The sequence below is a fragment of the Rhinopithecus bieti genome, unplaced genomic scaffold (assembly GCF_001698545.2).
Source record: "Rhinopithecus bieti isolate Rb0 unplaced genomic scaffold, ASM169854v2 scaffold_25288, whole genome shotgun sequence".
NCBI classification, from domain to species: domain Eukaryota; kingdom Metazoa; phylum Chordata; class Mammalia; order Primates; family Cercopithecidae; genus Rhinopithecus; species Rhinopithecus bieti.
This window is the reverse complement of record NW_016811567.1, coordinates 329,477-356,073: the sequence shown is the minus strand read 5'-3', so window position 1 is coordinate 356,073 and position 26,597 is coordinate 329,477. Positions and strand designations below refer to the sequence as shown.

The 26,597-nt window shown below is 40.2% G+C and overlaps 1 protein-coding gene and 1 long non-coding RNA gene across 2 annotated transcripts in view; one reads left to right on the top strand and one right to left on the bottom strand.

The window, feature by feature from the left end:
• The first annotated feature begins 3,116 nt into the window (after positions 1-3,116).
• On the top strand, positions 3,117-5,156 carry LOC108543534 (uncharacterized). The gene is made up of 2 exons (XR_001889600.1): positions 3,117-3,243; positions 3,276-5,156. It is a non-coding gene; the product is annotated as an uncharacterized LOC108543534 (long non-coding RNA).
• A 17,431-nt stretch (positions 5,157-22,587) lies between these two features.
• Positions 22,588-26,597, bottom strand: part of YEATS4 (YEATS domain containing 4) — a 31,763-nt gene continuing 27,753 nt past the window's right edge. Inside the window, exon 7 of the mRNA XM_017894054.1 lies at positions 22,588-23,237. Within this exon, the coding sequence (XP_017749543.1) occupies positions 23,068-23,237 (170 nt within the window). The 3' untranslated portion in view covers positions 22,588-23,067. The remainder of the gene's footprint in view (positions 23,238-26,597) is intronic.

The following is a 26,597-nucleotide window of genomic DNA, read 5'->3' as shown; positions in this document are numbered from 1 at the left end:
AGGTGGCCCTCCTGCTCTCCCTCCCACGTCATCCTATTCTAACCCTCATCACACCGCCATCTTCAGGAAGGCACTCTGTAGCCCAAGCCTGTGCACTTGAATCTTGACTTGCCTGTTTGCACAACTTTGGGCTGCCAACTCTCTCAGTGTTTGACTTTCCTACCTTTATTTTTATTTTTATTTATTTATTTATTTTGAGACGGAGTCTTGCTCTATCGCCCAGGCTGGAGTACAATGGTGTGATCTCTGATCACTGCAACCTTTGCCTCCCGGGTTCAAGAGATTCTTCTGCCTCAGCCTCCCGAGTATCTGGGACTACAGGCACCAGCCACCACGCCCGGCTAATTTTTTTTGTATTTTTAGTAGATACAGGGTTTCACCAAATTGACCAGGCTGGTCTTGAACTCCTGACCTTGTGATCCACCTGTCTCGGCCTCCCAAAGTGCTGGGATTAAAGGTGTGAGCCATCGCGCCGGCCTTTCCTCACCTTTAAATGAGGACAATAGTGGCACCTGAGCCCTTGAGATAAGGTTCAGGCTTGCTGAGAGAATACCTTTCAAGCGCTTAGAGCCAGCCTGACCTGCAGGGAACCTTCCACCCATGTCAACTCTTATGTTGTTTACAGTAATAGAAGAGAGACTGTGAGCAAATTGGTTGCCACAGCACCCCAGCACATGGTATAGTGGCTATGAATATCTGCTGGATAAATGAATCTGTAGTTGCACAGACATATTAAGTGTACTGCTCCTGACCCTCATCACCTCGTATCTGGACTCCGAAATAGGCTCCCGTCCCTCAGCCCTGCTTCTACGCTTGCTCCTTTCTAAACCAGCCAGAGAGATCTTTTCCAAGCTGAAGTCAGATCATGTTGCTCTTTGAGTTTCCTGTCTCACTTGGAATAAAAACTAAAGTCCTTGCAATGAACCCCAAACCCCTACGTGGTTTGGTTCCTAGTATCCACCATGATCTCATCTGCTATATTCCTCTTGCTCACTTGGCATCAGCCACATTGGCCCCTGGGGTGCTCCCCAGACACACCAGGAAAGCTTTTGCTTCAGAGAGTTTGCCCTGGTAGTTTCTTCTGCCTGGACCATTATTCCCAGAGAAAATTGCCTACTCACTCCTTCACCTCCTTCATGTTTTGCTCTAATGCCACCTTCTCAATAAGGCCTGCATGGACCACTCCATTTAATGTTGCAACCCTGTCCACACTCTCCTTCAGTACTTCCAATTCTCTTCCCTTGTTCAAATTTTCTTTTTCCTGTATCATGAAACACCTTCTAACTTAACACTGTAATTAATTAGTTTATTATTATCCTTATTGTTTATTTTCTGACTTTCCCTTCTAAAATGTTAGCACTACAATGGTACGGACATTTGTTTTTTCGTTGACATATTCACAAGCACTTATAACAGTACCTGGGCCTGGCATGGTGGCTCATGCCTATAATCCCAGCACTTTGGGAGGCTGAGATGGGAGGATTGCTTGAGCCCATGAGTTCGAGACCAGTCTGGGCAACATGGCGAAACCCCATCTTTACAAAAACTACAAAATTAGCCAGGTGTGGTGACACAGGCCTGCGGTCCCAGCTACTCGGGAGGCTGAGGTGGGAGGATCACCTGAGCCAGAGAGGTCGAGGCTGCAGTGAAATGTGATTGCACCACTGTACTTCAGATTGGGTGACACGGTGAGACCCTATCTCAAAAACAAACTAACAACAACAAAAAAACAGTACTTGGCACACACAAGGTGCTTAATACGTATTGTTAAATAAATGGTTACCTATAGATACACACATGCATGCTTATGCACAGCTATACATAATTTCTGTTTATACTTACTATGGTTTAATAGGGGCAATTCTTCCAGGTGAGGAAAGCAGACTTTTCCAGTTGCAGTTTCGACATAATGTCCTAGAAAGATTTCATTTAAATAGACTTTTTCAATAACAGAGGCATTGCACAAAGTCCCTTATTGGTGCAGCCTCAACATTTTCTTTGGCGGTTTGGACACTCTGCCGTCTAGGCTGTGGCCCTGTGCATGTGGTCTTGACGGAATGCCCTGATTAGTTATGAGATGTTCCCGAGTAGCCCGGGGGAATAGCTTGTTAGTTCAAGTCTCACCACGGAAGGTTTCTCATTAGTAGTTCTCTTGAAATTCTTCTTGGGCCGTTTATGTCCTCTGGCGACTCAAAACAGCAAGCTTGCTTATAGTTTCTTTCGTCAATCTGTTTCCTTATCGACTGCTAAAAATAAAGTGGTTGTTTCTTAAATTATGATGACAATGGTCATTTTGACTAAATGTTTCCATCCTCATTCCAACAATTATGTGGCACATATAATAATTTTTGCCTGATTTCTGTTAAAAATAAACTATGATAGGAATATGTTAACTGTGTCGAATAAGTTACAAAGCGGTAGATTTGGGCTCATTCTAAGAAGTTTTAATATGAAGCTGAGAAGAATATAGAATGAACTGACTCTTCATATATAGAATTTCCTATTCATTGGAGAGGATTTATATGAAAAACCCAGAAAAGGCAAATCTGTCGAGGTACAAAGAAGATGAGTGGTTGCCTGGAGCTGAAAGTGGGAGGGGGGAGTGACTGCAAATGGCAAAAAGGCTTCTTTAGAGGAGACAAAAATACTCTAAAATCAGATCGTGGTAGTGGCTGCACAACTCTGCAAATTTACTAAAAACCATTGAATTATACGCTAACAGGGCTGAATTTTATGGTTTGTGTGTTAGTTTGCTAGGGCTGCCATAATATAGTTTCACAGACTGGGTGGCTTAAACAGGAGAAATTTTCTTACAGTTCTGGAGGCTGAAAGGTGTTGGTCTGCAGAGCTGGCTCTGTCTGAGGGCTGGGAGGGAAGGATCTGTTCCAGGTCCGTGTCCTTAGCTTACAGACGGTTGTCTTCTCCCTTTGTCTTCACATCATATTCCTCCTGTATGTGGCTGTGTTCCAATTTCTTCTTTTGGTAAGGACATCAGTCATATTGGATTAAAGTCCACCCTAATGACCTAATTTTAGTTTAATTACATATAGATACACACATGCATGCTAAAGATGTTTAGATGTTATCTCCAAACACAGTTACGTTCTGAGATACTGGGGTTTAGGACTTCAACATATACATTTTGGAGAGAACACAATTCAGTCCATAACAGCATGTAAATTATACCTCAATAAGGCTGTTAAAAATAGCATGCATATATATATATATTTTGTTTGTTTGTTTGTTTGTTTGTTTGTTTGTTTGTTTGTTTTGAGACAGAGTTTCACTCTGTTGCCCAGGCTGGAGTGCAGTGGCACAATCTCGGCTCACTGCAACCTCCGCCTCCCGAGTTCAAGTGATTCTCCTGCTTCAGCCTCCTGAGTAGCTGGGACTACAGGTGTGCACCACTGTGGCTGGCTAATTTTTGTATTTTTGGTAGACGCAGGGTTTCATCATCTTGGCCAGGCTGGTCTCTAACTCCTAGCCTCAAGTGATCCGCCTACCTCAGCCTCCCAAAGTACTGGGATTATAGGTGTAAGCCACCATACCTGGCCAAAAATAACTTATATTAATTGAGCATTACTAGGTTCTAAGTCCTAGGCTAAATACTTTACAAACATCTCTCAGTTGATCTTCCGAATAACACCATGATGCAAGTATGATTATGACCACTTTAAACATGAGGAAAGTAAGGCACAGAGAGGTTAAATAACTTGCCTGTGATCACAAAGCCAATGTGCAACGAAGCCACGATTCAAACCAAGTAACTTGACTCCAAAGCCCACACTGTTAATCCCTATGCTAATAACCACAGTGTCCAGATAGGCCAGACACTGTAAGTCAGTCATCTGATATACATATTATAATCTCAGTTGTAAACAAGAGAAAACCGAGCCTCAGAGAAATCCAGTAACCTACTCAAGTTCACACAATCTGGAACTGGGGTTCTCCAAGATCTAAGTAGTTTCTAAATATTATGGCATTTCTAATGATATGCAACTGTGGGTCTCGCTATTTTTGATGGGCAAGCTCTAAGACAGGAAAAGGCCCCCTGACACACAATAGATGCTCCAAAAATAGCTGTGAGAGGAATGAGAACATATTGAAAGGTCTAGTCTGTCGTTTTAACTTCACATTGATGGACAAAGGAATCTACTCACGCTGGAGCAATGAGCTGCCTCAAGCCTGCTGTTCTGGAGACTACTTGGGCCACAGGCCAGGGCTTCATCAATTGCATCATCATACAATTCTCCGGAAGGTACCTCTTGACTGGAGAAATTTGTCTAAGGAAATAGGCATCCTCACAGCCTGCTGGTGCCAGGGCAAACTGGAGTAAACTTTTCACAGGGCAACCTGGCAATGTGTATCAAAAACTTTAAACACAAGCATGCACACACGCACACACGCACACGCGCACATCCTTTATTTCCCAATAATTTCTGATCTACAAATTTACAAGTGTTAACCCCTCCCATTTGGCAAGCTACACTCAACCTACAGCAAGCAAAGCATTTATACCATTACAATCTCTCTCCTGTCATCCACCCTGAATTCACTCATCTATAAAAATGGGAAATTAGTATCAAATCTAAAGAAATGTAAGATGTTACTAGCACTAGATCAACACTCTCCTTAGTCTCAACTTTCCAAGGGTCACTAGTAAGTTTGAAGGATCTTTGATGACTCCGATGATCTTGTAATGCCCAACAGTATCTCCCAGGAGTAGTTTTCCCAGAAGATTGTAAAACCTACGATCCTCTCCATGTAAGACACTCTTGATAGTGCTCTTCTGATTCAGCCCACCACCCCAGTGGTTACCATAACAACCCGTAACTCATAATAATCAGTGAGAACCACTGTTAAGACAGAAAGTGGCCAGGCGGGGTGGCTCACGCCTGTAATCCCAGCACTTTGGGAGGCTGAGGTGGGCGGATTACCTGAGGTCGGGAGTTCAAGACCAGTCTGACCAACATGGAGAAACCCTGTCTCTACTAAAAATACAAAATTAGCCGGGCATGGTGGCACATGCCTGTAATCCCAGCTACTTGGGGGGCTGAGGCAGAAGAATTGCTTGAACCCAGGAGGCGGAGGTTGCGGTGAGCTGAGATTGCACCATTGCACTCCAGCCTGGGCAACAAGAGCGAAACTCCATCTCACAAAAAAAAGACAAAAAGTATTTGTACTTAGAATACAGCACTGGACCACTATTATCAGAAGCCTCCATCTGCATCATGACATTCCCAGTGCTATGGTTCCCAATATCCTGCATGGAGTTTTCTGGGCCCTTCACAAGTCCAGTTAAGAAAATTACAGCACTGCAGGACTTCACAGTAGCTATCCAGGAAATAGGGAAATGGCAAACAATTCCCAGCCTCAATATATGCTAATCCTGAAAAACAAACAAAAGAATTCTAGATCAAAAGTATTTCTTATAATATTTTCATAAAATACAGGCCCATTTTCATTTTACATTAAATTAATTAATATGTATTCAGCACCTACCATGTACCAGGAACTGTGCAAAGTACCTTCCATACACTTTCTCATTTAGTCCTCAGAGAAGGAAATGGAAGCTTAGAGAAGTTACTCACCCTGCAAGTAGGTCTGTCTGATGATAAAACCTTTGCTCGGCCGGGCTCGGTGGCTCAAGCCTGTAATCCCAGCACTTTGGGAGGCCGAGGTGGGCGGATCACGAGGTCAGGAGATCGAGACCATCCTGGCTAACACGGTGAAACCCCGTCTCTACTAAAAAAAATACAAAAAAAACTAGCCGGGTGAGGTGGCGGGCGCCTGTAGTCCCAGCTACTCGGGAGGCTGAGGCAGGAGAATGGTGTAAACCCGGGAGGCAGAGTTTGCAGTGAGCTGAGATCTGGCCACTGCACCCCAGCCTAGGTGACAGAGCGAGACTCTTTTTCAAAAAAAAAAAAAAAAAAAACCTTTGCTCTTAAAGGGAATTCCTAGCTATTAATGACCTTAGTTGTGAACGTCTTGATCTGTTCCTATTCTCAATCATTCTTACTTCGAGAGAGAAAAAAAAGAATGTATAAATGTTAAGAGAAATTGGGCCAGGCGTGGTGGCTTACACCTGTAATCCCAGCAGTTTGGGAGGGCAAGGTGGGAGGATCACCTGAGGCCAGATGTTCAAGACCAGCCTGGGTAATATAGCAAGACCCTGTCTCTACAAAAAATACAAAAATTAGCCAGGTGTGGTGGTGCATGCCTGTGGCCCCAGCTACATGGGAGGATAAGATGGGAAGATCACTTGAGCCTGGGAAGTCGAGGCTGCAGTGAGCTGTAATCACACCACTGCACTCCAGCCTGGGTGACAGAGCAAGACCCTGTCTCAAAAAAAGAAAAAAAAGAAAAAAGAAAAATTGGAAACAATCTAAATGTCTAATAATAAAAGAATCATTATGGTATAATCATAGAATGGAATAATATGCAGTTCTTGTTGATCATGTTTTTAACTATTCTAGATAAAGTTCACAACATATAATATTAAGTGAAAAAAAGCAAAAAATAAAACCAGTTACATGGCCGTTCACAGAAAAAGAAATGCAGATGAACAATAAGTATATACAAAAATACTCACTCTTACTCAGAATTTTTTAAAATGCAAAGTAAAACAATAAAATGCCAAGCCTGGGCAACATGGTGAAACCTTATCTCTATAATAAAAATTTAAAAATTAGCCAGGCATAGTGGCACACACCTGTGGTTCCAGCTACTCAGGAGGCTGACATAGGAGAATCACTTAAACCGAGGTGGTGGAGGCTGCACTGAAACACTTTCCTGCCACTGCACTCCAGCCTGAGCCACATAGTGAGACCTTGTTTCAAAACAAACAAAATACTCAAACAAACAAAACTGATGTAATACTTTCATCAGTGAGATTCACAGTTGAGTTGGGCAGGGTGTAGAGAAGCAGGTACTCTAACACACAGTTGTTGAAAGTATTATTTGGTACAAATTTTTGAGAGAAATTTGACAATATTATTAAAAATTTAAGGCTAGGTGTAGTGGCTCAAGCCTGTAATCCCAGCACTTTGTGAGGCCGAGGCAGGTGGATCACCAGGTCAGGAGATCGAGACTATCCTGGCTAACACGGTGAAGCCCTGTCTCTACTAAAAATACAAAAAATTAGCCGGGCGTGGTGGTGGGCGCCTGTAGTCCCAGCTACTAGGGAGGCTGAGGCAGGCGAATGGTGTGAATCCAGGAGGCGGAGCTTGCAGTGAGCGGAGATCGCACCACTGCACTCCAGCCTGGGCGACAGAGTGAGACTCCGTCTCAAAAAAAAAAAAAAAAAAAAAAGATGCATACTCTTCTTGACCTAGCAATTTTACTTCTAGAAATTTGTCCTATAGAAATACACAAATATGCAAAGATGGTCATTATACCACTGATTGTAGTAGCAAAATAATTGGAAACAAATGTTTATCAATAGCCAAATGATTAAATAAATCGTAAAACATTCATATAGTGGAACATGGGCAGGTCTTAAATGATGTAGAGTTGTTGTATGTGCTTATTTGCAAAGTTAGCTACATCAGTCAAGATCCAACCAGGAACACAAAACTCATGTCAGATAATTCAATAGATGGAATTTAATATAGTGGTCCTCCCGTCTTCACAGTTTTGCTTTCCATTTCAGTTTTAGTTACCTGTGGTCAACTGCAGTCCAAAAATATTCCATGGTAAATTCCAGAAAGTTTCATAAAGTTTTAAATTGCACACTGTTCTGAGTAGCAGGATGGAATCTCTTGCAGTTCCACTCCATCCTGCCCAGGGCATGAATCATCCTTGTGTCCAGCAGATCCACACTGTCTGCATTACCCGCCTGTTAGTCACCTAGTAGTCAGCCCGTTATCAAATTCGCTGTCGTAGTATCCCAGTGCTTGTGTTCAAAGTAAGCCTTATTTTACTTAATAATGGTCCCAAAGCGCAAGAGTAGTGATGCTGGCAATTTGGATAAGCCAAAGACAAGCCGTAAGTGCTTCTTTTAAATGAAAAGGTGAAATTTTTTGACTTAATAAGGAAAGAAAAAAAATTGTATGTTGAGGTTGCTAAAGGTCTTCTTTAGTAAGAATGAATCATCTATCCATGAAATTGTGAGCAGTATATTGTTATAATTGTTCTATTTTATTATTATTGTTGTTAATCTCTTACTGTGCCTAATTTATAAATTAAACTTTATCATAGACTTGCATGCATAGGAAAAACATAGTGCTTATAGAGTTTAGTTCTATCTGAAGTTTCAGGCATCCACTGGGTGTCTAGGAATGTATCCCCCACAGATAAGGGTGGGAACTACTGCATAGGAATCAATTACAAAGGTTTAGAGGCAAAACTATTTGTATCCAGAAAGTGGTAATCTGGGTACAGGGGCTGCCCTGCAGGCTTTGACACAGGCAGGTGGTGAGTGAGAAGAGCAGGGCCAAGATTACTCTGTCCAAGGCCATATCTTCCTATCTCTCTCTGCTTCTTTCTGTGTATCAACTTCAATCTCTCTCTGTATACCAGCTTTCTGCTCTTCTCCATGCATATAGGTATACCAGCTCTAGTTCAAGAATTAGCGATAGCTGAAGATAATCCCAGGAGACAGTCTGATTAATCCAGATTGGGTTAAGCACCCACCCAAGTCCAATCAAGGTAGGGGGAAGGTTCACATAATATAAACATGGCCACAGAACCCACCTTTGTGAGCGGAGGGTTGCAGTTCTCACCAGAGGACCCTAGAATGGAGAGATCCTATCTACTGTTGACAATATGGGTGTCTTAGTTCATTTTCAACTGCCAAACAGACTGGGTAATTTACAAAGAATAACAGACTAGGTAACTTACAAAGAAAAGGCATAGATTTGGCTCATGGTTCTGGAGGCTGGGAAGTCCCAGGGTATGGCACTGGCAGCTGCTTGGCCATCTGGTCAGGGTCTTCTTGTTCTATCATCCCCTCGATGAAAGCAGAAAGGCAAGTGAGTGCAAGAGCCAGAGAGAAAATGAGGGCCAAACTCATCTTCCATCAGGAGTCCACTCCCACAATAACTAACCCACTCCCAAAATAACTAACCCACCCCTGAGATAACAGCTTTAATCCATTCAACGAGGGCTCTGCTCCCAAAGGTCTCACCCAACACTGTCACAGTGGCAACCAAATTTTAACACAAGTTTTGGAGGGGACGTTTAAACCATAGCAACGAGCAACTTCATTGGTACTAATGCCATCTAAAAGAGCAGGAAATTCATGTTGGGGAGAAGTTTGAAATAGGAGATGATAACTTAAGCTTGGAACATGCTCAATTGAGGTGCCTGTAGAACATCCAAATATATCATTTAGGAGGTAACAGAATGGAGAGTCTAGAGCTCAGCATGGGAATTTGGGCTGGAAATCTAGACTTGTGACAATTAGCGTAAAATTGTGTTTGAAACCATGGGTAAGTAAGGGGAAAAGAAGATGGTTCAGAATAGAACCTTAGGGAATAAGATACATTTACAGAATGAACAGAGGAAGAGGAAATGCTGAAAGAGACTGAGAAGAATTGGCCAAAAGGACTGGAGGAAAAAAAAGAATCAAACAAACAAAAAATCATGGTGAAAGAGACAGAAGAAAGAGAAAGGAAGTTGCAGGTAAAAGGAAGTAGTCAATTTTGTCAAATGCTTCTGAGAGGTCATATAAAATAAGCCCTGAAAACTGCTTGCTTGGATGTGGTCCCAAGAAGATATCTGATAATTTGGGTATCAAAGTGAAGGAAGAAGCCAAATTGCAATGCACTTAGGAGGTTAGGAGATGAAATCCTCATGATGTAATTCCCTTGCCACATTCATGAACAGGTAGGTGACAAGCTTTGCATAACATTAAATAGAAGAAATAAGCCATTGTGCTTGTATGTCACGGTTCTTCTGCAAATTCTGCCCCCCCTTTTTTTCTTTTTGAGACAGAGTCTTGCTCTGTTGCCTAGGTTGGAGTGTAGTGGCACGATTTTGGCTCACTGCAACCTCTGCTTCCCAGGTTCAAGGGATTCTGCTGCCTTGGCCTCCCAAGTAACTGGGATTATAGGCGTGTGCTACCACGCCTGGCTAATTTTGGTATTTTTAGTAGGGATGGGGTTTTGCCATGTTGGCCAGGCTGGTCTTAAACTCCTGACCTCAGGTGATCTGCCTGCTTCAGCCTCCCAAAGTGCTGGGATTACAGGTGTGAGCAACCACACCTGGATGCAAATCCCTTTTAATAGGGTAACTTGGACTAATCTCGTCAGTTCAGAACATTTACAAAGGCCAAATCTCAGGTTTTTACTTTGAATTCACAGAGCAAATCACAAAGGTCCCCTTGGGATTGGTGATTCTTATATACTCCCAGTCTAGAGAAACATCAGAACAGGGGCCAGCCAGCTACAGTCCTTGCACTGCATCTGGCCTGCTGCAAGGTTTTGTATGGTTTGTGAATAAAGAATTTTTTTTACATTTTTTCAATGTTTGACAAAATATCAAATCATATAATGTCATATATCACAAAATTTCAGTGTCTATAAATAAATTTTATTGGAACTCAGCACTCATCTATGTCTGACCGCTTTTGTGCTACAATATCAGAGTTCAATATCTATGACAGAGACCATAAAATGCTTACTATCTGGCCCTTTTCAGAAAAAGTTTGTGGATCCCAACTCTAGACGATTAGACAGGGCAGTCCTGGGACTTAAGGTTGCTCTTTGGAGATGTAAAAATAGCTTAGTTATTGTCACCAAACCTCAACAAAAAGCATACTATATATTTGTTTAGTCTCCTAAAATTTTAGGTATAGGAACAACCCTAGCAGAATTAGGCCACACGAATGGCCCCATTTTAGGCCAAATCTCGGGTTTTTCACTTTTGACATGTAGTGAGCTATGTACTCATTTGTGGTATCTTGGAACACAACTGGACAAGACTCTGTGCCTGGCATTGGGACAGGCTAGAATAGAGGAAAAGCCAAGATCTGTAACTAGACTTAGGCCCTGGTGTGGAATAGTTCCAGGACGGGCCCTGGAAGTTAAGTGGCAGGGAACAATAAAATGCTGTGGAGCACTTCCCAGATGAGAGGCTCACCAAGGGCTTTACACACACTTACCAAGATAAACAAGACCAACGGCCTCCTCTTTCACCAAAAAGCTTGCCGTCTGAGGAGTGGGAATACAAATCTAGGGTTAAAAATCCTAGGTTCACAGCTGGATCTGGGAGATCACCCATTCCAGTTTTCCCTTTCTGGGTGAGTTGAACACCATGAAACAGAGGCAAGCAAGATGCTAAGGTAGTTTAAAGGAGGGTGAGCTTACTTGCCGGCAGGCGATTTCAGCCTGGAAGGAAGGAAATACTTTAACAAAAGAAAGTGGAGAGTGTGAGAGACAAGAAACCTCAGAGTACGTTTAAGGAACAGCATGAAGATCCTACTGGCTGAAATGGAGGGTGTGTATGAACTAATTTTTAACTTACAAATTTACTTTCAATTTCCAGCTATGCATAACAGGAGGTCTTTTTTAGATTCAACTAAACATGAACTCACAATCTAGACCACACTCAGATACTGCAGCGGATACTACAAAGGAAGCATAGATTGCCATTGGGCCATGGACATGTCCTCCCGGGACTCCCTGCAGCCGTCCACCCGGCAGCGCTGCTTAGGTTCCCACAGCAAGATCCTTACTAGCCACCAAAGGTTGAGTTCTCATGTAGAAAGGGAAACAGTTTTGCTAGCCCTTTACCCATGCTCCCCAACACCAGCTCCAGTTTCACTGCTTTCCCCCAAAATAACTCCTGGTAATATTTTTCTGAGAATTTACATGAAATTTATGTAGATATAGGTAGACATTTGGTTTATATCTATTTTTTCACTATTAAAACAAGCAATGAACATCCTTACCATACACATGAAAGTATTTCCTATCAGTGAAATTACTTGATCAAATGGTAAATTTCAATTTTTTTTTTTAAGAGACAAGCTCTCACTATGTTGCCCAGGCTGGAGTGCAGTGTCTATCCACAGGTATGATCCCACTACTCATCAGCATGGGAGCTCTGACCTGCTTCATTTCTGACCCGGGCTGGCTCACCCCTCCTTAGGTAACCTGGTAGTCCCCTGCTACCGGAGGTCACCATATTAATGCCAAACTTAGTGTGGACACCAGATCAGCATAGTGCACTACAGCTCAGAATTCCTAGACTTGAGCAATCCTCCCACCTCAGCCTCCTGAATAGCGGGGACTACAGGCACGCACTGCACTCAGTAACTTTTAAATTTTGATAGGTAATATTAAGTGGCTATTAATCTTAATGCACACCAACAACGTATGAGTACCAATTTCCTTTCACTCTCTGTGACTGAATATTAGACATCTTTAAATTTTGTCTTTACAACGAACCAACAATTGTCTTTTGTTAATTTGCATTTCTCTGATTACTAGTGAGTTCATACACCCTTTTTTTTTTTTTTTAAACTTTTTAAATTAGAGAGGGGGGTCTTGCTATGTTGCCTAGGTTTTTCTCAAACTCCTGGGCTCATGTGATCCTCATGCCTCGGCCTCCCAAAGTGCTGGGATTACAGGCGTGAGCTACCATGCCTGGCCATATACCTTTTCAAATGTTTATTAATCACCATTTGTATTTTTTTATGTGTGAATTACTTGATCATATTCTTTGCCCATTTTTCTATTGAATTGACTTTTTTCATTGATTTGCAGAGGATATATATATATATATATGGCATACATATTAATGTATTGTTTATATACACATGATATTTCTATTTTATTGAGTATTATTAGATATGTAATGGAAACTATTAAAAACTTTTGATCAGTACAGCTTGGTGGCTAAGTGAATGTCAGGGCTTTGGAGTTAGACTTGTGTCTCAGCTCTATGACTTCCTAGTACGTGACCTTGGGCAAAGCACTTAATCTCCCTGAACCTGTTTTGCTAAGTGGGGATGATAGATGTACTCACTGGCTTGTCTTGAGTATGGGGCACATAAAGTATTCAGTAAATGGTAACACTTAGCTTTTTTTTTAATTGAGATATAATTCACGTACCATAAAGTGTACAAGTCAGTCATTTTTAGTATATTCACAAAGTTGTGCAAGGATCACCACTATTTAATTCAAGAACTTTTCCATCACCCCCACCAAAAAAATTCTGTACCCAGTCACTCCCCATCCTCCCTTCACCACCCATCTCCTGGCAACCACTAATCACTTTCTGTCTCTATGGATTTACCTATTCTGGATGTTTCATATAAGTGGAGTCATACAGTAGGTGGCCTTTGTGTCTGGCATCTTTCATTTGGCATGTTTATAAGGTTCATTCTGCATGGTTAGCACATCATTCATTTTTACTGCTGAGTAATAATCCATTGTACTGATACACCACATTCGATTTATTCATTCATCAGTTGATGGACATTGGGATTGTTTCCAATTTTGGCTATTCTGAATTATGCTGCTATAAATATTCATGCACAAGTTTTTGTGTGGACATGTTTTCAATTCTCCTGGGTATATATCCAGAAGAATTTTGAGGTCAGATGGTAACTCTATGTTTAACATTTTTTTTTTTTTTTTTTTGAGACGGAGTCTCGCTCTGTCGCCCAGGCTGGAGTGCAGTGGCCGGATCTCACTCAGCTCACTGCAAGCTCCGCCTCCCGGGTTCACGCCATTCTCCTGCCTCAGCCTCCCGAGTAGCTGGGACTACAGGCCCCGCCACCTCGCCCGGCTAGTTTTTTATATTTTTTAGTAGAGACGGGGTTTCACCGTGTTAGCCAGGATGGTCTCCATCTCCTGACCTCATGATCCACCCGTCTCGGCCTCCCAAAGTGCTGGGATTACAGGCTTGAGCCACCGCGCCCGGCCTACATTTAACATTTTAAGGAACTCTGAAACTTTTTCTACAGCAGCTGTGTCTTTTTACATTTTTACCAGAAATATATGAGAGTTTCAATTTCTCCACATCCTAATCAGCACTTATTATTGTCTGTCTGTTTTATTGCAGCCATTCTAGTGGATGTGAAGTGTTATCATCATTTTGATTTGTATTTCCAAATGATATTAAGCATCTTTTTATATGCTTATTGGCCATTTGAATATCTTCTTTGGAGAAATGTATATTCAAACTTTTTGTCCAATTTTTAATTGAGTTGTCTCTTTATTGTTGAGTTGTAAGAGTTCTTTATATATTCTGGATACTTGACTCCTGTCAGATATGTGAGTTGCAAATATTTTCTCCCATTCTGTAGGTTGTTTTTTTCACTTTTTTGAGAATGTCCTTTGAAGCACAGAAATGTTTTTTTTTTTTTTGTGGGGGGAGGACAGAGTCTCTCTCTGTTACCCAGGGTGGCGTGCAGTGGCGTGATCTTGGCTCACTGCAACCTCCACCTCCCAAGTTCACACCATTCTCCTGCCTCAGCCTCCTAAGTAGCTGGGACTACAGGCACCCACCACCATGCCCGGCTAATTTTTTGTATTAGTAGAGACAGGGTTTCACCATGTTAGCCAGGATGGTCTCAATCTCCTGACCTCATGATCCACCCACCTCAGCCTCTCAAAGTGCTGGGATTACAGGCGTGAGCCACCACATCCGGCCAAGCACAGAAGTTTTTAATGATGAAGATCAATTTGTCTTTTTTTTTTTTTTTTTTTGAGACAGGGTCTTGTTCTGTTGCCCAGGTTGGAGTGCAGTGGCATGATCCTGATTCGCTGCAACCTCCATCTACTGGGCTCAAGTGATCCTCCCAACTCAGCCTCCCAAGTAGCTGGGACTACAGGTGCACACCACCATGCCCAGTTAATTTTTGTATTGTTTTAGTAGAGACAGGATTTTGCCATGTTGCCCAGGCTGGTCTCGAACTCCTGGGCTGAAACAATCCACCCACCATGTCTCCCAAAGTGCTGGGATTACAGGTTTGAGCCACTGTGTCCAGTCAATTTGTCTATTTTTTTATTTGGTTGAGTGCACTTTAGGTGTTATATTCCTAAGTATTTTATTGTTTTAGATATTATTATAAATGAAATTGTTTTTCTAATTTTTATTTTCAGATTGTTCATTGCTGGAGTATGGAAATAATTGATTTTTGTATATAATCATTCATCCTGCAACTTTACTGCATCCATTTATTACCTCTATTAGTTTTTTTTTGTGTGTGTATTCCTTAGGGTTTTCTTTGTACAAGATTATGTCATCTCCAAATAGAGATCACTTTACTTCTTCCTTTCTAATCTGGATGACTTTTATTCCTTTTGCTTGCCAAATTGCTCTGGCTAGAACCTCCCACACAATGTTGAATAGATGTGGAAAGAGTGAACATCCTTATCTTTTTCCTGATCTTATGGGGAAAGAATCCAGTCTTTAACCACTATATATGATGCTTCCCACTGAGGAAGTTCTCTTATGTTATTAATTTGTTTAGTGTTTTTTTAATCATAAAGGGGTATTGGATTCTGTCAAATGATTTGTCTGCATTTATTGAGATGATCATGTGTATTTTCTGTCCTTTGTTCTATTAATATAGTGTATATGTTAGTTCATTAAGGCCGCCATAACAAACTATCACATATGGGTATTTGGTATTTATTTTCCCACAGTTCTGGAGGTTATAAGACTGAGATCAAGTTGTGGGCAGGATTAGTTTCCTGAGGCCTCTCTCCTTGGCTTGTAGACGGTTGTCTCCTCCCTGTGTCTTCACATAGTCTTCCTTCTGTGAGTGTCTGTGTCTTAGTCTCCTCTTATAAGGACACCAGTCGATTTTCATGCTGCTAATAGACACATACCAAGATTGGGTAATTTATAAAGAGAAAGAGGTTTAATGGACTCACAGTTCCACAAGGCTGAGGAGGCCTCATGGTGGAAGGTGAAAGATGAGCAAAGATGCCTACCTACCCTTACATGGTGGTAGGCAAGAGAGCGTGTGCAGGGAAACTACCCTTTATAAAACCATCAGATCTCATGAGACTTATTCACTATTATGAGAACAGCACAGGAAAAACCAGCCCCCATGATTCAATTACCTCCACTGGGTCACTCTCACAACAAGTGGGAATTATGGGAGCTACAATTCAAAATGAGATTTGGGTGGGGACACAGCCTAACTATATCACCAGTCGTATTGGATTAGGGCCCAACCTAATGATTATAATTACTTCTTTGACACTATCTTCAAAAACAGTCACAGTCTGAGGTACTAGGGGTTAGGGTTCAACATGTGAATTGGAAGAGGGACACAATTCAGCTCATAATAGTGTATGTGTACTTACTGATTTGTATGTGCCAAACCAACCTTGCATTCCTGAGATAAATCCCGCTTGATAATGGGACTTTTTATCCTTTTTATGTTGCTGGATTTGGTGTGTTAGTATTTCATCAAGGATTTTAGCAGATGGCCAGCATTATTATCCTCTTTATTCTTACCATTCAACATGCTTTTACATGTGCTATGTTATTTACCCTTAAACAGAATTCCGTGAGGTAGGTAGTATGTTTACCACAGCAAACTGAGGCTCAGGAAAGTTTATTTTCCCCTAATTATAAACTTGCAGTAGTACATAGTATAAATTGGAATTAAAATTACAGATGGGGAGAACATTTAGGGAGATGAAAGAAAGCAGGATTTGGTGAGAACAAAGAGAAACTTTGTATGGACGGAAGATTACAGAATCAATTTGAATAGCATCAGTGATCTCAATGATGTAATAACTGAGGTCATCTGCTGATGTGCAGAATAAGAGTAAATAGATTTGTGTTTTCAATTCATGCATGTAATTAAACCAAATAGGAGTGACAATTCTCATTAATTTTGAGAACATGATTTAACCAGATTAACTGGTGGGAGAATGAGCCAAAATTTCAGTAATAGGAATTTGACTACCTCAGTAACAGTAAACCTCAGCTTACAGATTCCTTCTTTCTTGGAAAGTTTGTTTCCCAGTTGATTTCCAGTTTGCACACTCTTCTCTAAGCTTTGGGGGAGCTGTACCATGACTGTTCAGTCAGGAAATACTGAATTAAAATTGAATCTCTGGTCCCAACAGATTGTGTGACTCTGAAAGTCATTTAATTTCTTCATGACTTTACTCCCTTATCAAATGAGGGAATTAAGTTAGATGATTAGCTCCCAGCTTTATGACTCTATTCATTTAGTGAATAAGCAGACTGGTGATTCAGTAGACTGGAAATTTTCAGACAGCAACAATGAAGAATTTACTAAGGGTAGACTAAGGAATTACTAAAGAGCAATGAAGCCTTGTTGAGAGTAGAGAACAGTTAACTCAGGATAGCCAGTGAAAGTGAGAAAAGTAAACAGGCTAGGGTGGAGACTGGGGAAGGCTACCTAGAGTTGGGGACTGACATGAGGCACATTACATATAAGGCTACTGAAAACTAGGTGGTCAATTGGTTAAAATTTATCTTAAGTAAAAATAACTAAAAATAATTTAAAAGCCAGATCAGAGAGTCCAGACTGGGGCAGGATACAGATGAAACCCATAGCTTTAACTGCTTATTTTTACATTAGGATCATAGTGTTATTTATCCCAGTTCACTGGACAATGCACTGAAGAGCAAGGACTTTACCCATAAGTCCCTTCAATAAAGTTCCTGAAGGAGTCCTGGCCCTGGTCCCTTACATCATTTACAGGTCATGTTTAATTTCTTTGAACTGTTACACGATACTTCATCATAGGAGGCAATGTTCTGATAATCAAGACATCTGTTTTCCTTTTCATTTAATTTTAAACTATTTTTATTCTCTTTCACTCAAAGGAAATGCATTTTTTTTTTAAAGCTAAACATTTAGACACATAATGAAGATAGTTACAGTCCCTATAATTCTTCCTGTTAAGATTGGTGATGATTCATTCCTCCAAGTTACTTTTCTTTGCTTACTAACATATTACATACATTGAATCATAAACACTGTTTTTCAAACTGCCTTCCGTCCCCTACCAACAAAGCGCATAGATCTGCTTTATTCATTTTGACAACCACAGAGGATTCCATTGTATCTATCATGATATATCATAATTTATACAGCTTCTATTGACAAGACATTTGCCTTGCTTCCAATTTTTTTCTATTTTTTCATTGTAAATAATGCTGTAGTGAAAATTCTTGTGCATATCTTGCATATTTGGATAAATGTTTGTAAGTAATACATTCTTTTTTTCTTATTTTTTTCCTTTGCCCTTCTTCCTTCTGTGAAAATAAATATTCCTAAAACTCTACTTGCTTTCAATAAAAAAAGTAAACAAATGTGAATTTTAAAAGTGAAACTGTTGAGTCAGAGTCTTTTAGCAGATATTCCTAAATTATCCTCCAAAAACACTGAACTAATTTATAATACCATCATTGTATGAGGGTAGCTGTTTCCTCGCTCTCTTGCTATCACTGTCTTTTTTTGTTTTGCTTTGCTTTTTTAAGTCTAAAATTTAAAAGGAGAGTTAGCAAATAAAAATATAGTATGTTTAGTTAAATTTGAATTTCAGATAAAAAATGATACTCTATCTCAGGCTAGGCATGGTGGCTCATGCCTGTAATCGCAGCATTTAGGCCGACTGCTTGAGCCCAGGAGTTCAAGACTAGCCTGGGCAATAATATGGCGAAATTCTACAAAATATACAAAAATTAGCTGGGCGTGGTGGTGCAGACCTATAGTCTGAGGATCACCTGAGCCAGAAAGGTCAAGGCTGCAGTGCTCCAGCTTGGGCAACAGAGTGAGATTCAGGCTCAAACAAACAAACAAAAACTATCTCCATCTTCCAGATGGCCTATTTCTGGTCTCTCTGTTGGTATCATCAGTGGTGTCTTCTCTGTTATCAATTTATCTGTACCATTTATCTCATCCTACATGAATGAGAAATATTTGCTATTTAAATTTGTATATTCTTAAGATTTAGTGAGATGAAGCATAAAATTGGTTATTTTTGTGTCCTCTTTAGTGAACTACCTGTTCAAGTCTTTTGCTTTTGCCAGTGGTTCGTTTTCCTTAATGATTTATAATAATTCTTTTAGTCTTAAAGCTTTAGACACGTATATGTCCCAGTTTTCCTTTAGGCTATTTTTATTTTTTGTCTCCATCTAGAAGTGTTGCATTTTATGTAATACAACTTGCGCAGTTGTGCCACTATGCCGTTTCTCAAATCACCTGGATGCCTTGTACAAATGCAAATTCCTGAGCTCTGTTCTAGACCTAATCAAATGTCTTTACTATTGTACTCTAAACTATTAAGAAGCTCCCTAAGGGGTTTTCTTTCTCCTTCCCTAACTGCCCCCTTTATTTTTTCCTCTCTCCCATCCATTCTTCCAAACTTCTATTACATTCAAAGATCAATACTGAAGAATTTGCTAGAATTATTAAAATAAAACATACAAGTAAACATGCTAACCATGCAACTGGAAGCTACTGTTATCTTGTGGGACAGTGTGCTGATCCGGTAAGATCAAGATAAGATTGACTTATTCTTCATCAGTTGACTTCAGGAAGAAAACATGATTTTCTCTGACATTATTAAAACCCTGTTTATGAAAATCTCAAGCATACATAAGAGTACAGAAAATAATATAAATTCCCATGTACCTATTATCAAGCTTTAATAATTAGCAACAGTCAATCTTGTTTCATCTGTATTTCCTATTCCCCCTACCATCCCCTTTCCCTAGATTTAGCAACTCTCAGGAGATTCCTAAACTCATTCAAATTTGAGATCCCAAACTTTATGATTTCTGGGTTTTGCATTGTACTTTCCAACTCCAAGAAAATAATATTTACTTTTTTTTTTTTTTTATTTCTTTATCAATTGTTGGCAGGGACTGGGTTGAGGGGAAGCAATTTACTTGTTTTTTTTCCTTGCTGGTACCTGTATGATCTCATTTTCTTTCTTTCTTCTTCTAAGAGACAAGGTCTTGCTCTGTCACCAGGCTGCAATGCAGTGGCCCACGCATAGCTCACTGCAGTCTCAAACTCTTGGGCTCAAGCAATCCTCCTGCCTCAGCCTCCTGAGCAGCTGGGACTACAGGTGGATGCCACCACACCTGACCAATTTTTCTGTTTTTTGTTTGTGTGTGTGTGTTTTTTTTTTTTTGGTAGAGACCAGGTCTCACCATGTGACCTAGGCTGGTTTCAAACTCCTGGCATCAAGAGATCCTTAGCCCCACAAAGTGTTGGGACTACAGGTGTGAGCCACCATGCCCAGTCATTGTCCTTGGTTTCGATCTCAAGAGCTTGAAATCTATTACTATTAAAAAACAAAACAAAACAAAACTGAAGACATTAGGGGTAATGCTAAGGAACAGGTACCTGAAATGTTTTGTAAAGAGATTTCAAATATCTATGCTTTAGCATCCCATCCAATAGAATTAACACTAGAATTTTCTTACATGTCATTAAAGGCTAGCAAGATTTTTATCTACAGTGTTTTGCATTTATGCTACCTGATGTTCATATTTGATGTAGTATTAAGTTACTCCAATTAGTTAAAGGAAGGAGGTTTGAGAAGTATTTAGTCATGAGCAACAGACGATTAAAAATGCTAACACTTGGAACATGAGAAGTAAGTATTAATGAGACAGAAAAGCCCATAGCAGATTACTCATCTGAGTCACTGCTGGTTGACTCAACACCAAGCTATAGTTCCTTAATCTGCTATCTGTAAAATATGAGTAACAGCACCAACCACCTACATTGGTTAGAAAAAACGAGACTAATACTTTGATCTTCTTTAAAGAAGTGAGCCGCCTAATTAGCTGAGTTTCTTTAATTCTTCTTATTGTCTAGATGAATAAATTATCCCTTGGGAAATAAATATTCTTTCTACTTATAAAAGAATGGGAAAATCTATCATATGGAGATACCACATTTAAAAAATGCATTCATTAGTTGATGGACATTTTGAATTGTCTCCTTTTTGGCAGTCATACATGATGCTATGAACATTGATGTACAAGTTTTTGTGTGAATATGTTTTCATTTCTCTTGGGTACATATCCAGGAGTGGCATTGTTGTATCATTGGATAACTATGCTTAACTTTTTGAAGAATTGCCAAATTGTTTCCCAAAGTGGCCGAACCATTTTACATTCTCACCAGCAATATATGGGGGTTCCAATTTTTCCATATCCTCACCCAACTGTTTTGGGTATTTTGTTTAAAATTATAGCCACAATGGTGGATGTGAGGTGGTATCTCATTGTGGTTATAATTCACATTTTCCTAATGATGAATGATGCTGAGCATCTCCTCATATGCTTATTGACCATTTCGATACCTTCCTTTGAGAAATCTGTTCAAATCCTTTGCCCATTAAAAAAATTTTTGTTGACTTATAGGAGTTCTTTGCAATGTCACAGTGAAATCCCACCAAGATTAAAGCCAACAAAGAAATAAGAGCCAGTAGAGTAAGACTGAGCCATGAGCGCATATTTTGAACCGTTGTATGCATATGCATGAAGTCAGACCTACCTACATGGACTTTAGTTTTATGAACCAATACATTTGAACCAATACATTCTTGGGGGCCTAACTAGAATAATGATTGCCTGTGTGAACTCCTCAAGTAGAATGGGGCTTTCCCTCATGTCATTTTCCTGATCTATCCCCAGGTCCTATGCTGTAGTGTGGGGAATCTTATCATGATGAGCCTGGTAGGTAGGCATGGAGATAAAAGGTGCAGAGAAAAATGAATGATGCCTGGCACAATTAAAAGTACCACTACGAAGCCTCAGAGGGCTCTGGCCGAAATTTCAGACCACAGAGGCCTTTGTACGTCCTCCATAATAATTGTAAAAGTCACAACTTTAAAAAATAAAGCCACAAACTAAAAAGTAACCAATCCATCAGGGCAGACAGATAAGAAAGTATTTTTATTCCTAGGTTGCCAAGATGGTTCAGCCAACATACCTTTAAAGATTAGGTATTAATGAATGTTAAAAGTAGATGAGTCCAAAAGTAGAGGACTTGCTGTGTGGATTCGAACAGAAGAGGCTAAAGAGGAGAGGGTGGGAGTAGTGCATGAAGCTAATGCACAGCTGCAGCTGCTTCCCATATGTCTCTATGAAATATTTAATTTTTTTTTTTTTTTTTTTAAGATGAAGTCTCATTCTGCTGCCCAGGCTACAGTGCAGAGGCGCGATCTCGGCTCATTGTAACCTCTGCCTCCTGGGTTCAAGCAATTCTCCTGCCTCAGCCTCCCAAGTAGTTGGGATTACAGGCATGTACCACCACGCCCCGCTAATTTTTGTATTTTTAGTAGAGATGGGGTTTTACCATGTTGGCCAGGCTGGTCTCGAACTCCTGACCTCAGGTGATCCACCCACCTTGGACTCCCAAAGTGCTGGTATTACAGGTGTGAGCCACCATGCCTGGCCCCTAAGAATTAATACATTTGTATGTGAAGAATAATGACACTGTGATAGGCAGAACAAAACTTATGATATAATCTTTACCATCAAAGAGCTTCTATATGTGACAATGAGTGCCAATAAGAGATGTGAGGTCACAATACTATAAAGATACTTTAATTGTATTGAGGGTGTTCCAGAAAGTCTTCAAAGAGGAAGAAACACATCAGGAGGGAGAAATAGGATCAATAAACTACATTTATTGACTACTTACTGGAGACATCATATACAAAATGATTGGATGGGGCAGGTAAGAACTTGAAGAAATTAAATATATACATTAAGTTTATCACTAATTCTAACTACTAGAGAAGTACAAAATTTGTACAAGTAATACTTTATAATGAAATGCTGATGCCTGTCAAAAGGGTAATAAGCTATACATATACTACAATAAACATTTTTTAAAATTGCACTTCATATCATAGAATTTCCTTAAAATGGGTTGGTAAAATGCCTATATGCATCCATTCTTACACATGTACTTTCCATTAAAGATTGCTTAAACAGTACAAATTCCTATTGCTGAGAAATTCACGGTCAACAGCTATATATGAAGTTCCTCCAAGAAACGTCATAGCATTTGCAGTAAGTCCATTTCTCCAGTGAAGCCCACCTTATTTTCAGTTTAGCTTACTACCAAGTTCTCATGAGAACTGTTTATATGTCTTTTGCTTGGTCATCTTCTTCAAGTTTTCTGATTTCATTTTTTAAACAATTTATAGTTTCACGACTTGCTTTTAATCTCTCCTTAAGCTCTGCAATCTCAAAGCTTGTTTTTTTCTTAGCAGCTTCTAATTTTTCTCTGGTTTTCACTTCAAGCTCTGCAACTAAAGAAAACAAATATTTGACTAAAGTATTTTTCTCACATGTTTAAGATATATGATAGGGTAATAAATATGGCATTTCCTGGCGACAATGTTTCCATGATGAAATGTGGATAACTTAAGAATTACAACATTAAACATGGGTGCAGGTTGGGGTAGGGGAAGAATGTCTGAATTTCCAAGAGCGGATCTAAGATGTTTACTACAACTAAAAATGAAATTCTGGGCCAGGCGCAGTGGCTCACGCCTGTAATCCCAGCACTTTGGGAGGCCGAGGCGGGCGGATCACGAGGTCAGGAGATCGAGACCATCCTGGCTAACACGGTGAAACCCCGTCTCTACTAAAATGCAAAAAATTAGCCGGGCGTGGCGGCGGGTGCCTGTAGTCCCAGCTACTTGGGAGGCTGAGGCAGGAGAATGGGGGGAACCCGGGAGGCGGAGCTTGCAGTGAGCCGAGATCGCGCCACTGCACTCCAGACTGGGCAACTGAGCAAGACACTGTCTCAAAAAAAAAAAAAAAAAAAGAAAAAAAGAAATTCTGATCACCAACTCACAGTTAAAATTTTAAGACATAATGTCCTTTTTTCCATACACATACTGAGATTGAAATAAGGGGGCACACAAACCCAAGATATATCAGCTAATAAGAGGTGACTGGGTGCAGTGGCTTATGCCTGTAATCCTAGCACTTTGGGAGGCTAAGGCAGGTGTATCACTTGAGGTCAGGAGTTCGAGACCAATCTGGCCAACATGGCAAAATCTTGTCTTTACCAAAAATACAAAATTAGCAGGGCATGGTGGTGCACACCTGTAATCCCAGCTACTCTGGTGGCTGAGGCATGAGAATCACTTGAACTTGGGAGGCAGAGGTTGCAGTGAGCTAAGATGTTGCTAGTGCACTCCAGTCTGGGCGACAGAGTGAGAGTCTGTCTTAAAGGAGGTGGCGGGGGGGAGGGGAGGAGCGCTAACTACACGTATTGTTAAATTTATATACAGGTAAAACTTTTTTTTTTTTTTTTTTGAGATGAAGTCTCGCTGTCACCCAGGCTGGAGTGCAGTGGCACGATCTCGGCTCACTGCAACCTCTGCCTCCAAGGTTCAAGCAATTCTCCTGCCTCAGCCTCCCGAGTAGTTGGCGCCCAGCTAATTTTTTGTATTTCAGTAGAGACGGGGTTTCACCATGTTGCCCAGGCTGATTGTGAACTCCTGAGTTCAGGCGATCCACCCTCCTTGGCCTTCCAAAGTGCGGGGTTACAGGTGTGAGCCAACGTGCCCGGCCCAGGTGAAACTTTATAAACAAAATCACACTATCAAAACAAGCCAATACCTTTTTTTTTTCAAATAGGTAGCAATAACTGCTAAAAGCTGAATCCCAGCTCTGCAACTTACAAGTTGTGACACTGTAAGCTATTTCACCTATGTTCCTTACTTATGAAACAGAAATGATAATGGAAAATACTTCGTAATATTATTTGTTGAGAAAATTTTTGAGACAGGATCTTACTCTGTCACCCAGGCTGGAGTGCAGTGGTGTGATCTTGGCTCACGGCAAACTCTGACTCCTGGGTTCAAGTGATCCTCCCACCTCAGCCTCCCAAACAGCTGGGATTACATGTGTGAGCCACCACACCCAACCTGTTAAGAAGACTTAATGAATTAATTTATGCAAAGTACCCAGAATACTGCCTGGTACAGAAAAAGCCCTATCAACTATTGTTATGAGAACAGAGAAACATTAAATGATATTTGAAACTATCCAGGACAAAGTACTAAAGAAACATTACTGCAAAACAGGATACATCTATTTAAATATGCCACTTGGATATGCAGCATGATGTTTTACAAAGAAAAATATCTTCTTGTGTCTAACATTTCCATCTTGTGGACATTTTTGGTAACTGCTGCTGCTCACTATTAAAGTATACTTATATTTTCACTAATATAAGATGGTCACTAATGGAAGCCAGATGGTTTGGTGGGAAAAAACCCAACTATGGAATCAGAAAAGACCTGAGTTCAAATAAACCCTTGCTCCCTTATTAGCTGAATACTGACATTTCTAAGTCTCCATCAATCTCTTTGTCTATATGATACAGTTAAAACTAGGTATTTCTCAGAGGATTTACGAGGATTACATGAAGTAATTATATGTAAAGCATCTAACACATAAAAAACATGCAATAAATATTAATGAATTCTTTCCTTATTTTGCTCATTGCTGACGACTTGCTTTTTGTGACTGCCAAAACAATTCATATTTTACTTCGTAATTCTTTTCATTCTCTTAAAAATTATATTTATACATAGGTAGTACATACAAGATTACAAATTAAAAGGTTAAAAACAGTACATAGTGAAAAAATATGCCCTTCTACTACACTTGTTCCCCAGCATGCCACGATCAATCAGTGCTTCTTCCCAGAGATAATCACTGTTGGGTTCTCCGGTATCTTCCCAGAAATAATCACTGTTGGGTTCTCTGATATCTTCCCAGAAATAGTCTGCTGATATACAAAGCATATACCCAAGTGCAGTTTCTTCTTCTTCCCAACGCAAGTGGTATCATTCTATACACACTGTTTTGCACCTTGCTGTTTCACTTAACATTATACGTGGAAGCTCATCCTATAACACAGAGCTGTCTTGTTCTTTTTAATGACTACAGAGGACCTAATTGAATGGATATACAAAATTCATTTTGTCTGCCCCCTATTGATGTACATTCAGAGTATCTCCATTTTTTCTTTTACAAACAATGCAATAATGTGTATGCTGTGAATAATCATTTTAGTATATTTGTAGGATAAATTCCTGGAAAAGAATATATATGTACTTGTAATTCTAGAAGAATGTCAAGCAACTCAAAAGGATCTACCAATTTATAATCCCATTAGCATTGTGTCTGTTTCCCTACTGCATCAACTTTTTGTTCTTACCTAACCTGAAAGGTTAAAAACAGTATTTCAGTATAGTCTTAATTTGCATTCATCTTATTACTACTGGGGCTGACTCATCTTTGTTATAATATTTGAGACATTTCTCCCTTTCTACAAATGATCTGTTTTCCCTTTGCTCATTTTCCTATTGGGTTATTGGCCTTTCTTATTGATTCATAAGAGCTATATACAGCTTTATACAGTAGTCCCCCCTCATCCATGGTTTCATTTTCCATGCTTACAGTTACCCACTGTCAACAGCGGTCTGAAAACAGGTGAGTACAGTAGAATAAGATTTTCTGGTGGCCGGGCGCGGTGGCTCAAGCCTGTAATCCCAGCACTTTGGGAGGCCGAGACGGGCGGATCACGAGGTCAGGAGATCGAGACCATCCTGGCGAACACGGTGAAACCCCGTCTCTACTAATAC